The sequence below is a fragment of the Centroberyx affinis genome, unplaced genomic scaffold, assembly GCF_046629955.1.
Source record: "Centroberyx affinis isolate AG114_WGS23_722 - 3 ecotype Tasmania unplaced genomic scaffold, CSIRO-AGI_Caff_v1 ptg000723l_1, whole genome shotgun sequence".
Taxonomy (NCBI): domain Eukaryota; kingdom Metazoa; phylum Chordata; class Actinopteri; order Beryciformes; family Berycidae; genus Centroberyx; species Centroberyx affinis.
The window spans coordinates 46,251-73,086 of record NW_027279340.1 but is presented as its reverse complement, the minus strand read 5'-3'; the positions used below and the strand labels follow the sequence as shown (position 1 = coordinate 73,086).

At 42.0% G+C, this 26,836-nt stretch overlaps 1 protein-coding gene across 2 annotated transcripts in view; it reads left to right on the top strand.

Moving 5' to 3' along the window:
- nr3c2 (nuclear receptor subfamily 3, group C, member 2) overlaps nt 1-26,836 on the top strand; it is a 65,940-nt gene that overhangs the window by 13,605 nt on the left and 25,499 nt on the right. The window contains exons 2-3 of one of the 2 annotated variants that reach the window (XM_071519727.1): nt 9,197-9,205; nt 25,685-25,812. In XM_071519727.1, coding sequence (XP_071375828.1) covers nt 9,197-9,205; nt 25,685-25,812 — 137 coding nt within the window. The remainder of the gene's footprint in view (nt 1-9,196; nt 9,206-25,684; nt 25,813-26,836) is intronic. The other variant, XM_071519726.1, reaches the window with a different exon arrangement.

Sequence of the window (26,836 nt, the reverse complement as noted above, 5' to 3'; positions counted from 1 at the left end):
GCCTGTTAAGTAGGAGCTTTCTACTCCCCGCCCTAACAGGAATGCTTTATATACAATCTTGCTCAGCCGCCGGACCTCAAAGAAAAGGAAAGAAGTTTACGCACCGATATACTGTAATGTTGCACTTTCGGTATAGCAGCATAACCCGCACATGTGCTCATTCATACCTTGAATCATTTGTCATTTGTCCAAACACACACACACACATCTGGCATCTGTACAGACACATACACACACACGCGCACACGCACACATTTCTGCTTTATTGGAGGGTAACGTCAACAGAGGCAGGAAAAACAAAGCGGAGAGATGTGATGTAGATCATGATTCAGGTCTACCTGGTACATTCCTTCAGTCTGTGGAGCCACTGGATGCCGTAACACTGTGTATTTACATTTGTTTTCTATCCAACATTAGAATCAAATTCACAAAGCAATGCATGTGAGGCGTGTCAGTTTTAAAAGTTGTCACACAGTAATGATTTTTAATGTTTTAATTTGTTTTTACAGAATTTTCAGCGAAATAGATGTAGATAAAAAGACCACATCACATTTGAGAATTCTCTCTCTCTCTCTCTCTCTCTCTCTCTCTCTCTCTCTCCTTATCTCTCCCTCTCTCTCTCTCTCTCTTTCTCTCTCCTTATCTCTCTCTCTCCCCCAACTCTCTCTCTCCCTCTCTCCCCCTCTCTCTTAAAAAATACTGTTTTCTCATAATAGCCGTTACAGAATAAATCTGACTAATGCAAATGAGCATTTAATCCACCCTTGGGGCGACTGGATCACATACAGTATCTGGGTGATCGTTTCTATTTTATGGTTTGACGCCTCACATTTGGAATGTTACAGCCTGCTTGCTAGCAGGTATATGAAGCATAAACAGAGACTGGATCACTGTGTGTTGTGGAATGCTCACAGCATTGTTAACATGCTGCTTCAAAATTATGCTCAATGTATATCGGTCTACTCGGTCAAGGTCAATGCAGTGTTTCTGTCTGTAATTTAGGAATGCTGCAAGTCATTCTTGCTGTCATCACAGTGGGAATCGTTGATTTAGCTGACTTAAAACTCCTCACTGAGCCTCATTAAACACTTCTCACTGAGCAATTTTACATTGATTAGCCATTTAAAAGACACCTAAATGGTTTATAGCTGTCTCGGCTAAAATTGGGCTATATAGGGTTTACAAGTTAATGTCTTAGCTTAGTTCATACAGCCTTTTTTGGTGGATGTTTTTGATATTTCAGCTGTATATGCATTGTTTAAATGTGTAATAATGTATTTGCTTCTTAGTCTAAAACTGGGCGATACAAGCCAAAAAGATCCTGGGCTATATGAGAGGTAAAGCACCGATGTGACGTTAAAATGACGCCTGGTGCCTAGTGGGATACACTGGGATACACGTGTTTTAGGTTGGAGGAGGCGTGCTGGCGTCAGTGAACAGGCGCCACTGCAGCTTGTGGTGCCTCCTCAGGGGCACCGCTGTTGTTGTGTAGCATCTCAGCCATCTTTGAATTCCAGGGAGGCAGCGGATAGGTCCTGATGTGTCACTGACTCTGGAAGGCAAACATCTGGTTGGTGTTGTTGCAGCTCTCAGTTGCTTATGCCAGCAGCAGTCAGAGAAAATAGTGGTCTCCCACAATCCCATTTTCTCATCACTGCTCTCAGGATTATTGATTTGGGGATTTGAACCAGGAGCCTTCTGGACATGAGGATGATTCTTTAACCACGATGCAAACCATTGGCCTGAAGTGTTGTCCTGGCTTATATATTTTGTTGAGCCCATTGATGTTGTCGGTGTGGCTTCACCCATTATTGCTGGGCCAGCTCCCAAACAGTCAGGCAACATCTACTATTGTTCAAGAGGAGCATAGTGTGTCATCACATTTAGCAATGTATTACCAGATTATTTTGTAATTTTTGTTTCCCTCCGGTTCTGTGTGTGTGGAACATGTGAGCAGAGAGGCAACCGGTGTCTGCAGCCAGTTTCTTTAGGCTCGGTGGTGGAGGAGGATGTTATCCTGCTTGTTATGAATGTAGCTGACATGCTATGAGTTCTCCCTTCATTCCAGTATGATTACACCCCCTCACTCCAGTGCCAGTGACATGTGCGCCTCGTGATATTTCAGGCTCACCAGGAGCAAGCCAGTCATTCAGGTGCGCTGCTGACACCGCTCCATCTGCCTTTGGCGTTGCCTGTTTGACAGGTCGTGTGAATGGGTTAATTGCCACACACTTAGCGCAAACCTGTTTGAGTCTGATATCTCCCATGTTAAACGACTGCAGAAGAAGAGAGGCGGGGGGAACAGAGAAGAGCGATGGCCTACATATGCTTAATGCCCTATATCGGTTAACCTTGGTCAATAGAGGGATGGCACAATACTCTTTGAGTTTATTATCCAGCCCTATAGAGTTTTCCATCTGGCAGATTAACCTGACACCCCCAGCCCAACACACTCAGAGAGCCCATTCATCATCAACAGACTTCCATCATGTGGGACAGTACTCACATGACAAACTCGCATGAACCTGCAGCCTCATGTTATGATACAGTAGTTTTAGCAGGGCACCTTAATACTGGTGTCTGCACACGGTCAGGGTAGTTGGAGATATCAAGACTTGTTTTCCTCCCTTCAGAAGAAGCCACTTGCTGCCATTCGATCTTGTACAGTATGAAAAACAACTTCCACAGACTTGAAAAATTGCCTGGGCTAGATAATCCATCACAGTAAACATGAAGCCATCAGAGTTTCTGTTTTATTGTTATTTCATTGTGCCCGAGTTGAGTGTTTTCATATCAGTGCGTGCGTTACTGTACGTTACGCTCTGCTTCCTGTCAATCACCTGACACCTACAGGAAGAGATGGAAGTCTCCACCAGAAAATAATCCCTCAAAACTATGTGGCCTCACAAACTTGCTGTTAATTTCAAGATAGGTTTGACACTGTAAAGTTTGTATTTCAAAAAAGATGAAAACTAAATGTTAAAAAATGTAATTACATTTGACATGCACTGCAAAATGATTGGCGGAAATGTAAACTCGATGTAGACAGTAGCAAATGGACTATAACTCTAAATGACACCATTTAGATTTTTTAGCGTATGACTCATTGTTTATAGCCAAACACAGAATAAAGATCAAAATAGTTAAGTTGCCGAGTTGTTGCAGGATGGCTGTGCTGTTATTGTCCCATATATGAAATATAACATGTCAGTGGATCACTAGGTGTATCACTCCATCAGAAAATAATCGTTGTGACAGTTATAGGTCCTATTTTATTGTTGTTTTATTCTCTCGGCCGTGCCACTGGTTATTAGAGTCCCCATCTGTGGTTGTATTAGACATGCTCTACTGATGGCTTGGCATTTTCTCTGGGAACAAAGCTGCATGCTCATTTCATGCAATATGAAGAAAGGGCCAAGCACTCACGAGTGTTTCAAGGGGTGATTTCCCCTTAGTGATTACACTGGAGAGGTGCCAGAAACTCAACAGGAGAAAATTACCATACTGCACAGAGTGAAAACCTGTTAATAAGTACTGCAGTATGTGTGTGTCTCTGTGTTTCTGTGTGTGTGTACAGTATGTATGTATGTATGCATGTTTGCGAGTGGAGAGAGAGCGTGAGAGAAAGAGAGAGAGAGACAGAGAGAGAGAGAGAAAAAGAGAGAGAGAGAGATATTTATATATACTGTATGTATTAAGCTAATACTACTGCTATGGTACTGATGGGTTATTTTTTGTCACAGCTGCCACCTTCTACTCTGTTATGCTGTGGCTCTCAGACAAATATACCACACACACACACAGAAAAGTAAGATGGCAGGAGGGTAGGGGTGAACTTTAACTTTGTATACACACTTCTTCACGTGCGTGTCTATCTAGGTGACGACCGTCAGCGGTGACAACACCGTGCGGGCAGCCCGTAGATGAATGGAAAGACAAAATGCTGAGTCAAACGCTCAGTCCACTGCATCACGTTTCACCCCCTCCCAGAGCCTTTTCTCCATGTCCCCAGGAGATTAATGGTGTTGAAAATGAGGGTGCGTCACATGTGTTGACGGAGTGGGAGGGGCAAGACAGACTGCCACTGTGCAGGTTGGCTCTATACATTTTAGAATGAATACATGTTAAATGACCCTACACACACACACACACACACACACACTGACAGGATCTTCCAAGGTGCGAGAGACAAACTCCACAAATGCACTGGATCAATAGGCATTAAAGGCTAGATTGATAATGATAAATTAATTAATTTACAATTGCAAACACTACTCTGTACTTTCCTACAAGTAACAAATCATCACAATTGAGTTTCCAGTAGGAACTCTTACTGTGAAAGTATTTTTGGGAAAACTGACAGGCAAGAATGGATGCTTTCACAGCCATTAGCAGACATTAATTGATGTAAACTCTTTGAAACTACTCACGGAATAGCTTCTTGAGCGGAACATAACTTGGCAGAATAATATTTTTGAAATGTATTTATTTTTACTTGTAACCTATTTTCTGTGATTAAGCTGTATCTCTCCATGACTTTCATGGGTGCAAGTATGCCAACTATTTCATTGTGTTGTTTGCCTCGGGCTTATAGGCCTCCTGTTGTCTGGTTTACATTTCATAGTGATACAGGCAGGCTGACATGGATTCAAGGATGGATTTAGATCCATTTAGATTTGTCTATTGCATGCTCACCATTGGTCATACGGTATTTTGTGAATGCCTCATCTACACAACAATCTGACAGCATACTGTACTGTTCTGGCTGCAGAGTCTTTGGGCCCAGCGTCTTCCTCTTCTCATTGTGGTATTTAACAAACATCTGTGGGCTCCATGATTTAGTTATTCCCCCTCAGTGGGCTCTCTGTGGTTTTGGTCCCTCTGTGGCTGCCTGTGAGGTGGACACACACACACACACACACACTCACACACTTGTAAACAAACACAGCTGTTTAGTGGACATATGGAAATATTGATGTGGCTTCTAATTTTTTGGCTCTGTTGTATAGCATACTGGGAGAATATGTACAGCTTGTTTCACCATAATCTGATTTGCCCATCAATGGGTTCTCATCAATAGCAGAGACATTTTCTTAAAAGTGAATGATAGATATAATGAAATGTTTTGGAAATAAAACTTCATCCAGTGGTTTCAGGATGTATACTGTATATGGCCCAGGTTTGATTTGATTCCTGGATAGGAGCGAGTGGACACTATGATGGTGAATGGAGCTGAAGTAATGGTATCTCCACATTACGAGTCCAACCTTGGGCTGGAGTAATCACATAAATCTAAGTAATGTGTGTTTGTGAACTGAAATAACCAGAAAGCTCTTATTTTGAGTATTTCAGAACACAGTATAATCCTTCTATCAGGAGAAAACATGGCAAATTAAATTGCGGTCGGAATCTAATGTTGGACTGTCTAGACAAACATGCGGGTGAAACCTGTAACCTACACTTCTGGTGCCACACAGGGCTCCAAACTCAAGCACAGCGAATGTATGACTACGCATTTCTTTTTTTAGATAGCTTCGATCTATTTTGAGAGATGGGTAATGATACAGGACAGACACTGAAGGACATTCAAACCTGTCAACTCTTCTTTCTTCACACCTCATTGGTTGGAGGGAAGATGGCATTGATGAAAGGTCATTTGTCTCCGATTAAAAGAGAACGTAGTCGGCTATTCCACGGGTGGCACAGTGCAGGTGCCACCCGTGCTTTCTACTGTGTATCTATGGATGGATTTGATATTGATTTGATCTGTCTCCACATAGTTGAGCCCACTGTGGCATGGCTTCTGTTAAACAAAAATATCAAAGCAGAGTTGGTATTTCCAATTGGAAGCACTGACACTCGTATGACTAGGACCTACAAAGTTAGATGTATGTTGTTTTGCGGCGTTGTGTGTGTGCACTGCAAGGATTTCCATGTATGCCAATTATGCAGACTGCCTTTTTTTTTTGGTTAGTGTTCACTCCTCATTTTGGCAATACATCTCATCCACATAACAGCACTGATTTCAAGAAAATACCATCGTTTATAACTGGTTTTCCAACAATTCCACCGGAAGACACAATGGGAGTTGGTAATGCGCAGTGAAAAACAATTGTAGAGACACATAAGGGCTGCTTTGAGATAGAGTTTATAGGTCAAACCAATCCAAATGTCCATGTATATACAGTATAATCGGAAATGTGTTCAGTTCAATTTCGGCTCATTTCATAGTGGGGATATACAGATCGTTAACATCAATATTCTAGGATTTTGAGGAGGAAAAAAATTAACTATTGTAATTTTAACTACTGTAGATAAAAATTTAGCTAGCAATTTCTGAATGGAATTAAAGTCATGCTTTAGATCAGTAATGGCCTGCTAAATTCAAGGAGCACTAGTATAGATTATGGTATCAAACACAAATGTATAATTTACATTGTATGTGTACAGTATATATGTAAGACTGGGCTGAAAACTCAATCGACTAAAATTTTAAAATTAAGTGGCCTAAATTTATCATTTATCATTGCTGAAACCACATAAAACTTAAGCATTCAAATGATTTTAAGGAAATTGTCTAATTTGGGTTATGGAAATTTCCTGCCCTTCTAAGAGACAGAGAGATAGAGAGAAATAGAGACAGTAAAGGGGAGAAAGGAATAAAGAGCTGCATAGGGGATGGACAGAGAGGGAAAGGCGATGGGCAGAGATAAGCAGGGAGATGAACAAAAGGGCAGAGGGAAAGGGCATGTCTAGGTCCCCTTTCAATTTATACTATATTGTTCATTGCAGACGACAGATTTCAGAGCTAAAAGTCTCAATAAAGTACCACACGACCATAATTAACCACCCCAACCCCCCTACCTGACATCAACCCACATCTCATTGAACTTATCCTCTGCCTTCTATTTATAGAAAATACCGGTTTACCCAGGAAATGAATAGTGCTCTATAATCGAAGCTGTATGCGTTAAAAGACGGAACGTGAACATTTCTCCGCACCATCTGTGAATATTACATTTGCTTTAATAAGATTAGAGTTAATGCACATGCTCCCAATAGATTGTACTGTTTGTTCTTGTAGTGCGCAAGAAGTACATTACAGTATACTTTACTCTTTAGCTTTGTGGTATATGCACAGCACCAAGATAAAGGCAGTGTACAGTATATACTTTAGATAAACAGAGAAGGGAAATACCCTATATAGAAAATGCCTGAAGGGAGTAAAGAAGGTAGAACAAACAATGTCTCCTGTCCTTCCTGTCATCCTTTCATACTGGCTGGTAGCCAGTGACTTGGGAGACATTTCCACTAACACAGACTGGGCTCTCTAACACGCTGTATTCAGAAAGCCTTTATGGCCGGAAGTGTACATTTCAGACCTAACTTTTATTATTTTGACAATTTCGAGCTGACAATCAAAAGCATGAGTTAACCCTCTCGGATTATGCAGTGCACGCAGAAAAAAACAACAACAATACGCCTTAGGAATGTGTAGAGTAATACTGGTTAGCGACTGATAAAATGCCCCCACCTAATATCATCAATATGCAGCAACTTTGCTCCCAGGAGACAGACAAGAAAAGAGATAAAGAAGCATATTATGGCTGCTGCTCTGCACATTGGACACAGTGCAGAGAACTGTGCTGCTTAGAGAGGGAGAGAGAGCGGACAGGCCAAACAAACTTGAGAAGACGACTGAACTCATAGAAAAATGTGGAGATTTGGTCAAAAATCAATGCATCCTACTAGTATTTGATTCTACAAAAATTGAGATGTCCAGCAACAGTTAAGTTAAGTCTGTTAGAGTGAAACCCTCGATGGAAAGCTGGCAGAGGTGGATGGAGGGCACAACACATCAGATCAATTTGTTCAAGAATACTTAGAGTTTTGGAATGTGTGTGAAAATATTCATAAAAGAGGGCTGATTCTTGGTGAAGTGCCCCTTTAACGATTATGCTGCTTGAACCTAAAGAATACGACTCCCGTACAAAACAGGCGTAGAAACCACCTGGCGACTGTAACACATGTATACAGTATCAGTAATAAATGGAGGGAGATCTCTTTGTTGCTGTTTGACACTTTCCCACCGGGTTCACCCATGCATAAAATGTAATCTATTCATGGAGGTGCTTCGGACAAAAGTGTCCACCTAATGGCATATTATGTTATGCTTTGAGAAGTGAGTAAGGAGGATTGATTTCATGAGTATTCGTTTAATTTGGATTCAAACAAAGTCTTTTGCACTGATGGGAGGAAGCTTTGTGTGTTCGCAGTCACAAGAATGCATTGTGGTTAGTGAATAATGCCTCTGCCTGGTCTCGGCTGTGACCCAGGTGCCCGGACTGTAATCTGCATGGTAGAGTGCAGCAAGAGAGAAGGACACCATTCCTCCCTCATCCACCAGCCCTCTCCATTGTCTTTGCTTTGCAAATAAACAATATGACTTGCTTGATAGATGTTAACAGGTTTTAGAAATATGGGTATTTGTTGAATGAAAGCCAGACAAAGGTATTGATATGGCATGCCTTCGTGTTGAGAGGTGTACGGCTCAAAAGTGAAGCTGGCTCTACTGGGCTTCAATTCAGATGTGTTGCCCTACACAGATAACTCACCCTCATACTCCTAAATGTTGAATGAAAGATGTCGTTGTTCATTTTCTATCTTTATTTTATGTTATGCTGCTGTAAGTTAAAGCAATGTAATTTGACTCTCTGACTCTGCCATTCATTAGGTGCTCTGGAGCGCCTCTATAAGAGCCGGGCTCTGTGTGTTTGGTGGTTTGTTTGTTTGTTCATGCTTAACGCTTTTTGCAGTCCACAGTGGTTGCGGGGATTACAGTATGTGCTCTTTAGGCCACGCAGAGCCCTAAGAGCCCAGCATAAGGGAAATACAGAGTGCGTTTGCACACCAGGCAGTACGGTAGAAGACACACAAGTGGCCAGCTCTAGGTTGGAAAACATTCACATAGCAGGAGGCAGCTTGGTGATTTTCTAACTTAATTGGCTAAGCCAACACACAACAACACTGTTCTACCACAGCACTTTGGTGTTCGCAGGTAGAGTTAAAGTCTGTGCACTTTCACTCACTCCAATCATGCTTACCCCCCACCCCTCCACCTAAGCACCTATAAAGCACTAGTACACTTGTATTTCAAATCCCACTTTTTTCATCTATAGAGTACATCCACACACAGTACAATGAAGTGATGTTGAGACTGTTGTTTTTTTCAGATTTTCACATAAATGCTCAAGATAACATTTGTAACTTTGCCTGCATTCTTAGACCTCTCATGATGAATTTTTGATCTAGATACATTTTTGATCTATACATTTTTTAAAGATTAGTTATAGTTGACTAGGCTATAAACGTTGGACTTAGTCTCTCAAATACTATAAAACAAGAAAACAACTTCAATCTACAGCAAGTGGTTGAAAAAAAGTCTGTATGAAGGGTGAGGTATTTTCAATTGACGGTGTCTACAGAGTGTAATAGTCAATAAGCCACAGAAAATGATTAGAAATTATTGCTTTTGAGATTCCTTGAGACTGCCTTCATTACGGCTAATTGGATTGAATGGTGCCCACTCATTGGCCTACATTTATACATTTACATCGTATTTAAGGCGCTTAATGCGAATGACACTGATATCATGAGACTGACATTTAAGCTCTTAAATCCGGAGGCTGTTATGAGGGTTTTAGAGAGCGAGAGAGAGAGAGAGGGAGGGAGGGAGAGAGAGAGAGAGAGAGAGAGAGAGAGAGAGAGGGAGAGAGAAAGAGACAGAGAAAAAGAGAGAGGGAGGGAGAAGGAGAAAGAAACCAGCGAGAGCCAAAGCGCAACTCAGTGACTGTGTGCTCATGTGAGAAAAAGAGAGAGAAAGACATTAAATGTGGAATGGCTTTTGTTCGAAAGACTGCCAGCATGCCAATTCCAATGTAACATTTTTATCGACACCCACCCCTTCCCAACCTGACAGCCGGACTGGAGCTAAACTTCGAGGTTCCCCACCAGAAGTTCAGGGGTGCTGAAGCAGGTTCCCCTGGCAAACTTTGGAGAGAGGTTTTTTCCTCCTGCCTGCTGCTCAACTCAAGAAAGTATGCCAGACACTGCCAATGTTTATTCACTTGACCTAGAAAAATCTCATTGCTGCAGTCTTGGCATAACTGCACACATATTCTGAATTCACAGAAGTCATTTTTGATTTTATTCTGAAACTGCATATAAATTTATATATGTATACACACACACATTATATAGTCTGTATATGATTCACTGTTCGATTCCACAAGCTCTAAGGGGAAAAAAATCTTGTTTTGTTTATTCAAGCTGACAGTTTTGGCTATTAGGATTCTACATTAGGGAACGTGTTGAAATGGCTATGGCTATAATCTGGAGTGAAATAAAAAATGTAACTCTGATCCACAGGGCAAACATGGTACCAACTACTAACCCTCCAACATTTTTTTCCTCTAGTTAGCCAAATGTCAATGTGTGAATTACAGAGAAGATGAAAAAAATATTATAGAAGATTAACTGGATCTCTTATTACAGAAAATGACAGAAAAGTAAATTAAATTACTATCACATATGTATTGTAAAAGTAAAGTTTTACGACCACGTATTAGTTTTTCGGCTTGCACACACTCAGGTAACATTGTCCCTCAATGGAGCCACTGTTATCGAACCAAGAGAAACTAGTCGGTTTTTTGCTGTGGCGGTTAGCTGCCATGTTTGGGGCGCTGCCTGGCTGTAAACAGGAAGTGCAGCAGATTACAACACAACTGTCCATCTGGACATTAATACGCATTGGAAACCCAAAGCTATTTCCCCGGCCGCAAACAGGCTGTGGTTGTACTGTACAGACCTTAAATTAAGCCTCAAACCACGCATTCATCCAAATTCACCAGACTGAATAGGAGAGGGGGGGTCTGTATTAAGTGTTAACTTGGAGGAAAGACTTCTTTGATGTCTAATAAGCAATCATTGACTTCTCACCTTAATTTGGAATTAAACTCAGTAATCCTGAACAGCAAGTCATTTGACAACTTTATTCATTGGTAGCACTTTGATTGCTTTTGACTACCTCAAATGATGCAAGCGTTCCATATTGATCCTGTGCCTTGTGTCTTATGTTTGTTTGCAGATTGCTCAATAATCCAATTATTGCAGCACAGCTTTCTTTGAGCCCCTGTGAAGTGTAAAGAGACGCTTCCTTCGCATGCAGAAAGGGAAGAGTGAGAGAGGGAAAAGCAAAAGGGAAGAGAATTGAGATGGTGAAAGAGAGAAAAACGCTGAGAGCCAGAGGAGACGGAGTGACTGTGTGAGATAACCTGTGTGTGTGTGTGAGAGAGAGAGGGAGAGGGAGAGGGAGGGAGTGAACGAGTGAAGGAGAAAGAAACCACTGAGGGACTCGGTGACTGTGTGTGTGTTCATGTGAGAGAAAGAAAGAGACAGAGAGAAACACAGAGAAAGTCGAAAGCAAAGCCAAAGTTACCTTTATAAATGCGCTGACCTTGTGCACATCACATTAACCTCCCTCCCTGCCCCCTTTCCAAGAGAATTAGTCTGTATCGTTCACACACTGCTGTTCGTAAGTGTGCCAATTGATTTCAGTGGACCAGAAATGGGGAAATTGAATCTCTTGTTACCAGGGCCAGAGACCAAGGGAATACATGCTAATGCTGCAGAGGGACCTGAAGCAGCCTGCGCTAACTGTTCGTCCACTGTTGTCTCTCTAGATAGATCTGGTGTGACTAGAATGGCTCCCCAGGGAGAGGCTCTGTTGGAATAGAGTTGGAATAGCTTCAAAAGCTATGGCTGCAAGCTATGGCTGCATCTAATCTTCTTCATTGCTTTCTCGCTCCTCTTCCCGTGCCTCTTTCTCCATTTGCAATGTTGTGAGAAGCTGCACAGTAACGTGGGAGATTTGAAACGCAGGTAAGGAGAAAGAGAGGACGTAAAGGATCAAGGAGAGAGAGAGAGAGAGTCTGTAGCTCTGTGAACAAATAGCTTTGGTGAATGGCATGTAGCATCATAGCATTGTACTGCACTGTGGCAGCCATTCTAACCCTATTAAATCAGCAGTGAGTGTATTACTTCTGATTGATGGCCGACGGCGAGGAGCTCAGACAGATTCATTTACGCAGCATTTGCTCCTCGTTAATAACAACTGATGCTATCACAACAAAAACAAGTTTTCAAATAGTCCTTTGTATGCTCAACCCGGGGAGAGAAGGGCTTGAGGGGGCTATGAGTTTAAAGAGATAGTTCAACCAAATACAGCGTACTGTATATATGGATTTTTTTTAAATGCCTTGGGTACACAATGGGAAACGTAAGACTTCAGCATCAGGCTAATGTTGATGTTTGGCTCCATGATGGCACGCTTTGCCTTCTCCAACAAATGTCTTTTAAACCACATAAAACTAGAATAAGTAACTCAGCAGGAGGCAAAGATTAAAGGGGTAATGCATCCTGTTTGTATTTCACAGAGAGACACGAAGGAGCATAGGCTTGAGGAAAGCGTGAGTGTTTGCAGATCCATGGTGAACGAGCGGCAGCTGGGGCAGAGACCTTTGAGCATCACGCTAAAGTTAGCCTTGACAGAAGAGGTGGCAAGAGGGCAGGGATGAGTCAAATCAGCGGTGAAGATAGAAGGAGGAGGAGTTCAAACGGAATGACAAAGTGGTTAGGGATGGGAAATGTGCTGGCTATTACTTACGCCTTTGTTGACAAAAGATAAACGAGTAGGAAGAGAGGCAGAAAAAGGTTGGTGATGTGAGGAAACGTTGAAATTAATGTTGTCTTTTGCTTTTGCTGAATAGATCGTGAGTGCGTAGATACTATAGAGACAGAGGGACGCATATACAATCCAGACATGAAAAAAATATCAACGCGGTAAGCAATTCTTGTTTGTTTCTTTTTGCATCCGACAGGTCTAGCCAGTTGCTGATTTATTTAGAGCAGCAGTGAATCCTTCATCTGTGACGCAAAGCATATGTATCTACAGCACAGCAGAGGCCCTCAGGTTGGGGCCTTTTTGGCTTTATGAGGCTTCATATTTTAGGCTATAAAACACTTAAAAAAATATGCTTCTCTTAGATATATTGTACATGTGTGCTTGCTTAAGGAAAAAACCCCACATGCAAGCGCTTCACCAGCCCGAGCTCAGGGCAACGTACACATGTTGAAGCAGGCTATCAACCGTAACGTATGTGGAGGAGCAGTAGGTGCTAAATGGAAATTATGACCTCTGGTTCCTGGGGGTATTTGGCGGTGACAGATCTGTTCAGAGCAGCCTGGCACCTCCTCTGAATTCACTGTAACCAGAGTTTGTATGCTTTGGCCAGGGATCCCAGTGAAATGGGCATGACTTACACTCTAACATGGCAGTTATGACAGGCTTTCACATATAAAGCCTCTGTGGACAGACAGACCCTGGGGGCAGAGTACATAAAGAGGAGTCAGTGGCACATTGAAAGGCTGTCAATGTGCTACACAGTATAGAGCGTCAGAAATGCTGGATGTAGTGTGCCAGTCAGGTCTTGGTGGAAGGTATGCTTGATGTGAGATTGACAGACATCCTTCCCAATTCCACCCATGTCTTTGTGTTGCTGTCTCTCAAAAACCAATTATGCTCTATTTCCTCTTATAAAGCTATTCATTAGCGCTGACGGGTTTCGCAACATGAAGCAGAACAGTGAATAGATAGAAAATGCAGAGCTACAAGCCGCTTTTCTGCTGCACAAAGCCTCCGTTTCAATAGGGAATCCTTTGTTCACTGTATAAATCCCCATGGCCTCCCATTTAAGAACTCAGAATTTCATTTGAGACTTAACTCCTGCCCACAAAAAGTAATTAAAAAAAACGCCAAAAAACCCCACTCTGGTTGGACCGCAGCAAGTCTTCTTTAAGGAAGAGATCCATCTCTGGAACATCACTTTTCAAAAAAAGCCAGAGGCTCTAATAGTATTAGCTATGTGTGTGCCAGTCCCGTAAATTATTTATTTATTTTTCACCCCTCATTAAAACAAAGCAAACACAGGTATATATACATTAGATATTTCCCCTCCCTCCTACGCCCTAGACCTGTCTCCCATTCTTAAATATTTATGAGAGGAGCTCAAGATGTCATGTATTTACCCTAATCTTCAGAGTTTTATACACCTCAGACAATGAGATGTAGTGTATACAGAAGACAGTGAGGAGAAGAGGAGGGGAGAGAGGAAAGAGAAAAACCTCTGAATCGACAGTATTTCGCTCAGATGGAAAATGTGGGAGCTATTCTGAGCCCCAGGAGTATTTGGTTGGGCGAATGTTTTATTTGAACAGGGCGTCTTAGTGGCAAAGCCTGATGTTATGATTTATTAAAAGTGCAGCGTGAAGGGAATTATAATGTGGTGGGAAACGGTGTGTGTGTGTGCGGGCAACTGTGTGTTAATGAACATATATTTGTGTGAATGCTAGTGTGAGCCTGGAGAAAGGGGACAGGGACAATCCAACCAGATCATTGTGTATTAAACAGGTACATAACTCTCCATTTGCCATAACTGCAGTACAGTGTGGCAGCATCTGCCAGGAGGCATGCAAGACATAACTTAAACATCTAACACTTTTTTGACCGTCATCATGTCCCAAACCAACCGGTCAGAATAAACCAATAAGCCAATGCCTATGGATGTAGAAATTCACAAAGAATACCATATAAATATTTCCGCTCCCCTCATGTCTCGCTCTCTCTCTCTCTCTCTCTCTCTCTCTCTCTCTAGTCCTCTCTCACTCTATCTCTCTCCGCCTCTCACTCTCCTATTCTCTTTACTCCTCCAGTCTGCCACACCGTTGCTGACATCACGGGGAAACGGCCGGCCCGACAAGGTGACATGGGCGCCCGCACTGAAAGGGCAGCCACTCGCACCACTGCGAATCTTTCACCTTATTAAATATACATCAATAGTCAGCCATATCTGAGGCAACGCTCACCTGAGCCAAGGTTACAATGACTGATGTTATTTTTAACCTCTTGTTTTTGAACGGGCGACTGTGTTTTGGGCTATGTATAACATATATGTGCAACGATAGGGAAGAGAGATGGATGAGAGGTGGGATGACAGTTGGGGCATGAGGTCCATTCTTTGAAAACAGACTCTGCTCTCTTTCTCTCTCTCTCTCGCTCCCTCTCTGTCTTGCTCTCTCTTTGCACATGGCCAACACGTGTCCTTTGTGTGATGTGGTTTGTAAAAGAAACTACAGTGTTATGGCAAGTCTGTATGGAATGGGGCATTGTCTGGTGATGGCTAAGGTTTATCAGCCAATGTTTGGCTTTAGAGCCTGACGTTTAATGTCTGTCTTCTTTTATTTAGAACTGTGGAAAAATACTCATTTAACCCTCATTCTTGTGCAATCATGACCTTTTCAGCTTGGTTTCTATTTTGAAAAATAGCTGGTTGAAACTGAAAAGCATCTCATCGCTCAGATAATTCTTCGACGCTTCCATGTGCAACTGGAAACATGCAGTTTTGTCCTGATTACAATCAGACGTTTCAGAAGACCATTAATATCAGTTGCGTGCTGCAAGGATTCACCTTGACTCAAGATCTATTATACAGTAGTACAGATTAAGGGGTTGGATTATACTGTGGTTGTAGTCGGAGTTAGATTAGCCAGGAGTTAGATTAGTCAGCACATATATGTCCCATTGATAGTTCATTGTGTAGACTGAGGCTCTCCTTTTGCAGTTTTTTTGCAGGAACCTAATTGCGCCATGTCCCTCAGCAGGTGTGGCATTGTTCATCCAATGGCCATCTGGGCCCGTAATCCTTTGGAGGTGAACACATTGCATTTGAAAAAGGTCACTGCACAGAGACACATTTAGTTTGACCAGACATTGTGTGCGTGTGTGTGTGTGCTTGTGCAAGTCTTTGCCCTCTAACGTTCTTTTTCTTTTACATTTTGTACCACATGTGTGGGACCTTTTGTAATTGTGAGGTCAGAATCTCAAAGTTGACCTTTTGGGAAAATAACGCCTCGCTTTATAATGATCGGGCCTGATGGTCCTGGGTGAACTGTAGTCATAATCCTGTTGGACCATTCACTTTATTGGCTCTGGGTTTACATGAAAGAGCATTAACTTCCCATTCAACAGCAGTATATCACCGTAACTGTGGCATTTTTTTAGTGGTGTAGAATTGATCCGATACTACTCATGACCAAAAAATGTAATTGTGAAAGGAAAAAATGTGCAAAACATTTAGAAAATGCTCATACAATGTAAATTTTCTGTTACTATTTAGTTGCATGCTTCATGTATTTGTTCATTCCCTTCGGGTCCTTTGATACCACAAGATGCTAAGCTAGCAGCATTCACAGTGTGGACTAAGTGGGCGTGTGCAGGCAGGACTTCTAGCTGGGCATACCACTGCTACTCTTCTGTTGAACATGTCAAATACTATCGAGAGGCTGACTGGAGAGCAGTTCTCAGCAGTTCTTGAGCTAACATGCAGAATGTGCTGCCGTGGTGCTAACCACCTGGACGTTAGCCAAACAGAGCCTTGGCTCGGGCTCCCGTGCGCAGCCCATTTCTTGAGGTTGCGGTTTCATACCACATGACTTTACTGAGCCACTCAACCATTAGCTATACATACAATAAACACCCAAGGCAGATCCGCTTGGCAGCCCCACAGCAAACTGTAGCGCTCGATGTATGTAGACGTACTGTACAGGCTCGTCTGTGCAGCGAATCTCCTTTGCACAAGTGCTCGCCGGACTCCAAGCCGCTCTTCCTCCATGTTTGTCCCGGCAGAATTGTAAATGACTGGTGGGTGTTGAGGATGATTGCATGTGACAGTTAATGCGTAGGGTTGCTGGCAACATGTGTCAGCGCCAGTGTACATTAGCCTACATTCAGAGTGAGGTCTTTTCAAATTATAAGGGAAAGGAAAAGGTCGCCTTTTGAATAAGATATTTTGTGGCACATTTCATTTCTCTGGATCCGCAGACTTAGTACATTTGGTTTTTAAGATTTTAGAATTTAAATGCTGACCTTCAGCTTTGGTGTAGTTTATGAATAATGAACTCCTGAATCGTTTATGAATAATGAAATCTTATGCGGAATATGAAGAGAGTGCTCAATCACTAGTCACTAGTCTCGTATGTAAAAAATTACAAATAAAATAAATAAATAAAAATCATCCTGATCAAATCCAATAACCCTTTGAACTACAGAGCCTCAATGGGTAGCTGATGCTGTTGCCCTCTCTTCTCTAGTGATTTAGAATTTATTTTCAGGAGATTTACTGAGCATACATTCCTGGCTATATTCATTATATAGCTGAGTAAATTGTAATACAGATTTTTAGCAAGAATGAAATTTAAAATTTAAATATGAAACTGCAGTTGTCAAGGCTGTTTGTCTAAGAGACTGAAGGAGCCAGTGGTTAAGGCACAGTGGAGATGAAATCCATTGAATCACATAGTAAGTACTTGTGACATGATGCTGGGTGTGACATAATGCTTTTCACTGTTCTCTTTACACTGGACAGTGTTACTGTAGGTCTCACTTATGGATGAATAGTGTGTGTGTGTGGATGTGGGTGGAGTTGTGGGGACTAACAGAAAAATATGAAATAGTTGGTTGAAACATGCATTACGTGTTAACATTTTTTCATATAATATTAGGCCTTTATATTGGCGACTGTATTGGTGATACTTTATAGTATACTGTTAACCCATTGACTGACTGGGCCTTCCTTGTATTTACAGCAGCAAGGTGAGGAAAAACAGGAGTCGGCTGTGAGTTGACTGTTGCTAGAAAGTGGAGAAGGAGAGTGTGGGATAGAGGTGACTCAGTCCAGGGCTGATCCCTTAAAGATAATCTCCCTCTCTAGGGATTTGTCTTTCTCGTTTGTCCTAGGGCCTCTAAGCTGAGTTTGGAGGTCACCTGCTGTACAGGCAACAGGCTGCAGACCTGGCTCTGGACACACGAGTAAGGAGCCAGGTATTGCATGGATTTAGTGGGAGAGAGCAAAGTTAGCGGTGAATAGGGTTAAATTCTTGAACACAAGGGGAGGCCGGGTCTCAAGTTCATCCATGCCACTGAAATCAAAGGATTTGGGCCTATAATGAAACCAGCTTTAGCATCGTAGCTTTGAAGTTGGTCCGTTTATGTCTGTGTTCACGGCACTAAGCTAGATTAAAGTAAATTGTGAGCCATGTTACACAAAGGTGGTGAAAACAGGCTCCTTTTCCTCTGTTTAGTTAGATTTCCGCCAACTACCATGCTTATTTTTGTTGTTATCATGTAGGTTTATTTTCAGGAGGGAAATGTGATTAAAGTCAAATGAGCTGGTATTTCGTGTTCCTTTATGTGTTTAACGTTTTGTGTTTATGACCGGCCTTTTGTTTGCATTGTTTCTCTATTTCCCATGCCTGGAAATCAACCTGATGCCCACTGGTGCATTTCTCAACAAGTCAGTTGAGATGTGTTCCCAGCTGCTTCGTGGCTGCTGAGTATTTTGATCCCGAGTCTGTTTTCAGCGAAGTTCTTGGAAAATGTGGTGCGAAAAACAGAAACTTGGGGTTCATTAACGGATCAGTGTGCTTGGCTTGTGAGGACCCAAGTCCTTTAAGTCAATAAAGATACTTCTGTCACAGTCGATCAAAACGCTGCTGTGGGACTTGATCAGGCAATTTGTTAGGGCTACTATGGAGCTAGATGAATGAATGAATGAATGAATAACAGGACTGTTTTCATGGATAAAGCAGCTGCTGTTTTGTCAGGTAACAGCACACTTCAAATGCTTTCCTTGTTTAATATTTGCACCCCCATTGCCCCCTCACGGTTGCCTCATGTCCTTTACATGGCAAGTGAAAACTTAATAATAAAAAGAAATGTCTCTCTAAAGGGAGAAAGTCTTTTGAGGGAACCAAGCTAATTTGTGTAATTTGTACCAGAAACCCATTCTTCTTAGTCTTTTACAAAGACACATTATTTCAGAAGCTCAATTGCTAGACCCCACTTCATGGCGTTCCTCGCAGTATTGGAGATCCTAAGCCTGGTTCATGCTTAGTGCAGGAGCAAATGCAGCGGAGTGCGTGCGGTCACAATTACATTTTTGCGGCCAGAATGAGTGAGTGCATTGGTTGCATTTGAGAGTCACATGTGATGCCGAACAGCACCTAAAATCTGAAACGACGTGAATAGCACAGCAGTTACATAGACGCGCCTCTATCGAGAATTGGCTGAACAGAGAGGAACTGGACCCACTGGCTGATTCCTTGCTTTGGGATTTGGATAGCTGAATTTTCCTAGTTTTTAGGGGTTTGGTCAAAAGCGCAAGAACCATGCATACCAAGGTACGCGAACGGCACATCTCATATGGAGTTCAAGCACGTCAATCCACACAGAAAGCATGAATCAGGCAAAAAGCACGCAGTGGCATCCCATGCCTAATTCTATACTGCATGGATGCGATCCGTCCCTCACTCCAGATCACTGTTCTTGACAGGCATGAATTACGGGAGTTTCCAGAAGCAATGATCCTCCCCACCAGATAATAACACCCTGCCACATCTCCCAAAGATTCATGCAAGCATTCTTTACTACTTAGATAACCACAATATCTCAGGTGATTAATTTTAATTACTACTTTTGACAGTAAGTGATTGAGGTGAATTTCTATAATGGTCAACCAGCTCCCCGGGCTTAGTTTTAATCAGCTGAGCTCCATTCCCGCTGCCCTAAAGGAGTCCGCTGTCTCCATCAGGCCCCTGGGCCGTTCAGCTACCACTGCAGACTGGAGGAAAAGAGGTGAGAGTTCAGCAAAGTGTGGCAGTGAAGTTGGTATTTACAATTCTTTGCGGCATTTGAAGTCATAGAGAGGTGCAGCTTTAGACATGTTGGGTAAAGATAGAGCACAAAACCCTGGATACTGTGTGTAGATCAGAATGATACAGTACCACTCTATGTGTGTGTGTGTGTGTGTGTGTGTGCGTGCATGCATTCTACGACTTCTCTCATTTCTTTGTTTACACTCAAAACAGTGGATATAGGAGAAAGATAATCGTGATTTGTTATGGGGAAGGTCAGTTAAAGTTTGTAGGCATGGGCCTTGGTGGGGAGATGGCACAAATGGAATATACAACAAGGAATGCAATCACAGCCTGGATACCAGATACCATCAGACAGCAAATTCGCCATTCTCTATGGTGAAATACATTTTATTTGATGATGAAATAGCCTGATATGTCCCATATTGTGGGTCTTTGTCCATTGTATCTTACTGTAAAATATAAACAAAATGGAATATTGATATGCCATGAAAATGACTATTGTGTCTAACTGGAATTTATGCAACACTCAAACACAACATTATGAAGCTGCATTTTTTTCTCCGTAGTTAACCATATGCGACAGCCAGTTAGAGGGGATTATACTGTAACCTTAACACAAGTGTAACACAAGCCTGGCGAAGAGGAAATCTCATATTTCTGTATGCTCAGGTACTCTGCCCAATGCCAGGGTCACCTTCACCAGGAAAATAATTCCCTGGTGGCTCTCTAACACTACCCATAAGACCTCTCTCTCTTTGAGAGGCGGTGAGTGGGCGTCAACCTAATGTTTATACTGTCTGCCCATGGTTATGTAAGCCATTTTGTCCTCTCTCTCTCGCTCTCCCCCCCCCATCTCCATCTCCCCTGGTTTCGTTTAAACTAATCTACCTTTAGATTTTCCACCAAGCCAAGGTGTGTATTACATAAATATTGAAGGCCAGACTGTAGAGAGTTACTGTACTGTGGAAGCTATTGTTTGCCGTGTCAAGGATGCTTCTCTTTCATGAAGACAGGTTCAGGGAGGCTACGCCACTTGTCTGAACTATCCCTGTGATAACAGCCTCTAGAATGAATGAGTCAGTGTGTCTGCTTACACACACGCACACACACATGCACGCACACATGCATGCATACACAAACTTATCTTTATAGTGGGTGGGTCTACAGCAGTGCAAATACAATATGTGTGTGTGTGTGTGACAGACAGAGGCATTACATGCATGATGAGAACATTGTTTTTCTGTGCAACAAAGCTCGCTCTGTGGTTCAACTGCTTGTTTACTGACTCTATCATGCTAATGTACTTATGTGGGTCAAAGGGTTCATTCGTACCACGCGGGCCTTACTGTCTTCCATCAGCAGTCACAGAACCATCTCACGGCCCATTATTCACCCATAACGATGTTATCTTTATAACCTGAGAATGACTATGGCCCCTCCACTTCCTTTGTACTTTTACTCGTCAATTTTCTTTGACTTCATGCTCAGTTTCTATGGCAACTAATTGTGCTAGTTACTTTTGACCCTGTTTTTTTTTTTTTTTTTGTGACCCATATTGACCTGTACGATACATGGACACAGACCCACAGTGGCTTTGACAAAGTTCAGCAAAAAGGCACCCAAAAGGCAGGCCGCCTCGGATGACTGCAGTGATTATCAAGTACATTATTTCCTGATTCTGAGACATTTTTGGCTTAAATAACCATCCTATCTGGACTTCGCTCTCGCTGACTTAGCATTCCTTCCACAGCTGAGAGAGGGTGGAGATATTTGAACCATTTGGAGAATGCTCGCAGTGTGACATCCGAAATAACTTGTAGAAAGCTTGAGACCAATTTGAGCCCAAACATCTGTCCTGTGGTCCTAACAGATTTTTAGTGGGCATAGTGGGCTTTGTCTAGCTGCAAGCTCATATTAAGGTTTTGTACAATTTTATTAATATCGTCTTAAGCAGCATGTAGGCCTGAGAGGCATGGGGAGAGGAGAACTGGTTACAGACTCACCAATTTCTATGTACATTATGGTGGGAAGAAATAGGCATTGTTTACCCACACTCATCTGTATCCTCATGGGAAATAAACAGCGACTGAATCAGTTGTTAGCTTTGTGTGTTATCTTTAAAGATGAAAGGACATTGAAAACAATGGAACTGCTGCCCTGGGGTTTCTGTAGGAGGGGAAAAAAGCAACAACTGGAGCAAAGAATGAGACCTTTGATCCGTGCTGTCAGCCCCCTTGAGTTAGTCTATGACTGTACCCAGAAATAGAGGAGACAACGGTCAAGAGCAAAAGAAGACGGTTTACAGTAAAGCCCTGCACACACAATTGCAAAACTATTACAGTCCACATTGACTTTGGGTGTTTTTTTAGGTGCAGTCATACACATTATCGTACAAATATGGTTATGGATATCATTTTGATTTTTTTTGTCCAAATTAAAAATGTCTTGTGGAGACATTAAAGTTGATTTAGTTCAGCCATCTAATGCTATTAGGCAGCGCATTCCTCTGAAACAACTGTCTGCAACTCAACATTATCGCAAGTTTGCCTCTGCTGCAGCTTTAACAGTCCGCTACTGGCTGACACTGTGTGGTCAGTAAGAGGCGAAGGTTAGCACTCATTTATGCATGAAGGACTTTTACAAGATGTTAGCTAAACATCTAAAAGTGCAGCTGAAGCCTTTATTCCAGTAGACACAAGTTGCTATTTCAGAACTTATTAAGCTATCTAAATAGCAAGTCAAACAGAAAGGTCATTCATTCAAACTTTCTTTTTTTTTTAAAATCCTGTTTACAAATATAAATACGCTCACAAACAGTAACATCTCAGCTGAAAGCGCCTGATTTGGAAACGTCTCGTTGCCTCTCTTTAGTTTGGGCTACTGGCGGCTGTGGTGCACAGTCACTGCAGGCTGGCCTGTCTGCTCTGGTTTCATAAGCAGAGAGAGAGAATGACCTATATACTTCTCCGAGGGAGGGGAAGTCACCTTGTTGGTGGACCGGCAGGCAGGCTGGCAAGCAGCGACAAGGTTTTAATGTTGTGTGGCGCTATTAAAGGGGCGACCGGCACTGAGTGGATATTAGCAGTAGTCTTTAGAGGGACTTTTGATTTGATACGAACGTTGTTTTTGGCCAGGAACTTTTATGTTTCCAAAGTACTCTCTTCATTCCCTGGCTGTTCTTTGGGAGAGGTTGTCCCCTTGATAATAGAGCCACTGTTGTTGTTGTTGTTTTTTGCTGGAGAGAAAGGTCAATGTATGGGGGGAATATTCAATAGATACATATGGTTACAAACGCACACACACACACACACACACACACACACACACACACACACACACACACCTACACACACACACACCTACACACACACACACACACACACACACACACACACACACACACACACACACACACACACACACACACACACACACACACACACACACACACACACTAGCTGAAACCATAGGGCCAAATGCCAGATAGATCTAGTCAGACAAACACCTCACCAGAGACTCCTCTAAGCGTCCTAACAAATTGAATGTGTGTGTAGATGGACGAGAGGGAATTAGATCACTGGTCCTGATTGTATCTGAGTGCACTGTTGCTGTACCCCTTTCCAGCTAGGCCCCAGGAGGAAATGTGTGTGCAGGAGAGAGAGAGAGAGGCAGAGATAGAGAGAGAGATGGAGAGACAGAGAGAGACAGAGAGAGACAGAGAGAGAGAGGGAGCGCTTGGCAGCTGGTTTGATGAAGGATGTAAGGAGAATGTTAACCAGACAATCACCTTGCATGTTATTGATTGAGATGAGAGAGAGGTAATTAGCACAGAAAAGAAGGGGAAGCTGAGGCCACTTTTAATGTTTTGATACAAGGTGTTCTCTCTTTGTACTCATCTAGCTGTTGTGTTGTCTCTGTGTGTGTGTGTGTGTGCGCGCACGCAAGTGAATGTTTATCAGAGATTATATATTCTTATTTCTATTTTCTTATATAGACTTAACCTTTAAATTCATAAGGCTTTTACTCCACTCAAAGTGTAAATGTAGTGTATAAAAATATTTACAATATGCGAGAACCAATTGATTCAATGTCCATCCATTAACTCCAACCATTAACATAAATAAGTAGCATACCCTATAATACGCTACTCTTCAAATGCACACCGGTGTTTGCCGAGCTCATCCCAAATAGGGCTGAACAATTAATCGAAATTTTATCGAAATCGCAATATGGCCTACTGCAATTTTCAAATCGCAGGAGGCGCAATATTTGCAAAATGTGTGTCAAAATAACATTTTAAATTAAATATTGTCGTGCTGCAGAGATGTCCTGGCCTACACATCATATTCTATAGACGTAAGAAAACATCTTTGTTCGGTACAGATCCCCACAAAAATCACACCATAATCATTTTAATACGTTTTTCAATGAAAATGAGAATAATGATGTAAAAATTATCATTCCCTCTAATATCGCAATTAGATATTTTTTCAAAATCATTCAGCCCTAATCCCAAGTTTACTCACACAGTCCAGCTCCATGCCATGTGCCATGATCTCAAAGGGTCACATTCAGCCCCATCCACAGGCCATCCTCGTGCTGCAAACTGATAAAACCATGTCAGGTTTCATTGGAGCTATTTAATCACATCTCTGCTGACTCATCCAAACTTTATTTGGGTTGCCTGATCCATTTTCAAAATTTACCTGCCCCCCCCCCATATCTCTCGCTTTATGTCTCCATTTACCAGAGCTCGGCTTGGGAAATAGATTTTGTCTGGATGTCCCCAGGTCTGCTTCAGATTTGAATGTTAAAAATGCTGAACACACAGCTCATCACAAGGCCACATACAATATACTCTACTGACAATATACAGTGGCCTTGTATGCACTGCACACGGGTTCAATGCGTTTAGACATTTTTGATTCAATATGCTTTATGTCATCCTCTTTGGTAGCTGGATTCATAATTAACTATAAGTTAATATTTGACATATAAAATATTTCAATGAGCCAAACATAACCATTACTAATGAACTTTGACACCTGAACACATGACATCATGTGCAGGAATAGGTAGACGGTAACTCAGTGATTTTCCCACTGTGTACTGCATCGGTAAGAAAATACATCCTGCGCTCTAATGGTCGTTTAATTGAAGAGAGCGCTCAGAGTCAAAGCAGTAAACGATTCCAAAGTAAACAATGACTTGGATCAGCCAGAATTGGAGCCGATTCATCAATTCTGTGGCCTATTGATTATGGCTCAGAGTATAACAAACAAGCGCATGCCATGTTACATACTATACAGTACATGTCAGTGTTGATTCTCACATTTGAGCCTTGACCATAAACTGAGTAGATGTTGCGTACACAGTAGTATTTAGACAATTTTTTTCTTTAGTGTCATGGTTTCTATCATATTTGTCAACCACTTGCCACTTCTTCCAAAGCCTTGCACCTTTCGTGCCAGAGGATGCTACAAGTGTTTTGAGTCCTACTTCCTTTGACATCCCAGTCTCTGTGCAGCTTGTCTTTGATTTGCTTATTGAATTCAAGTGATCTCCTCTGGAATTTTGTCATTGTCATCTCTGTAAGCCAGGCCAAGCTGTAAATCAGATGGGTGCAAAGCCCTCCTCTCTCTTGGTTGGCAGACATCTTTATGGGTCGCCACATTGTGCTGCTACTGTACTGTAGGTCGTAAAACTAAGAATGTTTCACAGCGCGTGTCAGGCTGTAGCGTAGTTAGAAAGGGACGCTCTGCCCTGGCTTCGTTGTTGACTTCTGAAATGTCTTTGCTGATTTATGTTTGGTCTAAAAAGTAATTTGTGTTTTGTGTGTGCATTGTCCTTCCAGCTCGTCATTGAGGCAACCGTCATCAACGGCCAAAGTGTGCCTGGTGTGTGGAGATGAGGCGTCAGGATGTCACTATGGCGTCGTCACGTGTGGAAGCTGCAAAGTCTTCTTCAAAAGAGCTGTGGAAGGTAACTCATGTTCCAGCAAGATGACACTTTATAGGCCTTCTGACTGATGAGCCCCAATCACTCTTCCTGAACATGGGAAAAGGAGAAAAGGAAGCTCATATATTATTTTATTGTACACAGAAAAGTGACATGCTTATTTAAATGCAGCTAATAGTTGTATATCTAGGCTGAAATACACCTTGGTATGTGGGTAAATGTTTGATGCAAAGGGCAGATGGGCAGTTTTATCAGCCATAATGACTAGCCATGTCTTTCTTTTCATTTTGCCTTCATTCCTTACAGCAAGTGTGATCCACATTGATTTTGTCTCAGCATTGCTTATCACCATTGTTTCAATCAGTTGCCCAAGCATCATCACCTTTGAAGATGACTATAGCCTTCAGGATCATCAACAGCCATTTTGGTTGTGTGTTTGCTCAATTCACTGAAAATAGTGGGGGGGATACCTTGTGCTAAGTAAGTCTAAATCTGTTATATAAGCTTACAATTGTCCCATTTGGAAAATGTTAATGAGAAAATGCAAAACAAGGAAGTTTGCTATTAGGGTAATTCACTTTTTCACATAATCAGTTTTTTTTTTTCAAATCTCCTGACAGAACAGAGTTCAAGGAACTTACTGAATGGAGGAATACAGTGAGGCAGCTTGCATTTAGGCAGAATATTTTGCTGATATTACTTGCACGAATTTGAAGAAAGTGATACTTTCTTCAAATTGATGTAATATGGATTGTGTTATGGTTTGGTGCAGGACCAGCCTCACCTGGCAGCAGGCACAGCGCTGTGTGTGGCTTTTTAACCAATGGTTGATACTGGTTTTATTTGCACTACACTGTTTAATGCTACAAACTGTGGTTTGTGAATTTATTCCCAGCTGCCTTTCTCCACATTTATTTTGTCAAAAATCATTGAAATAACCAAAGTCTGAACCAGGCATTTTATTTGTAGACTGTAGCCATGTTGCATGCTTAGTTGACTGGCACCTCAATAAGATTAAAAAAACAAAACAACAACAAAAACAAAAAAC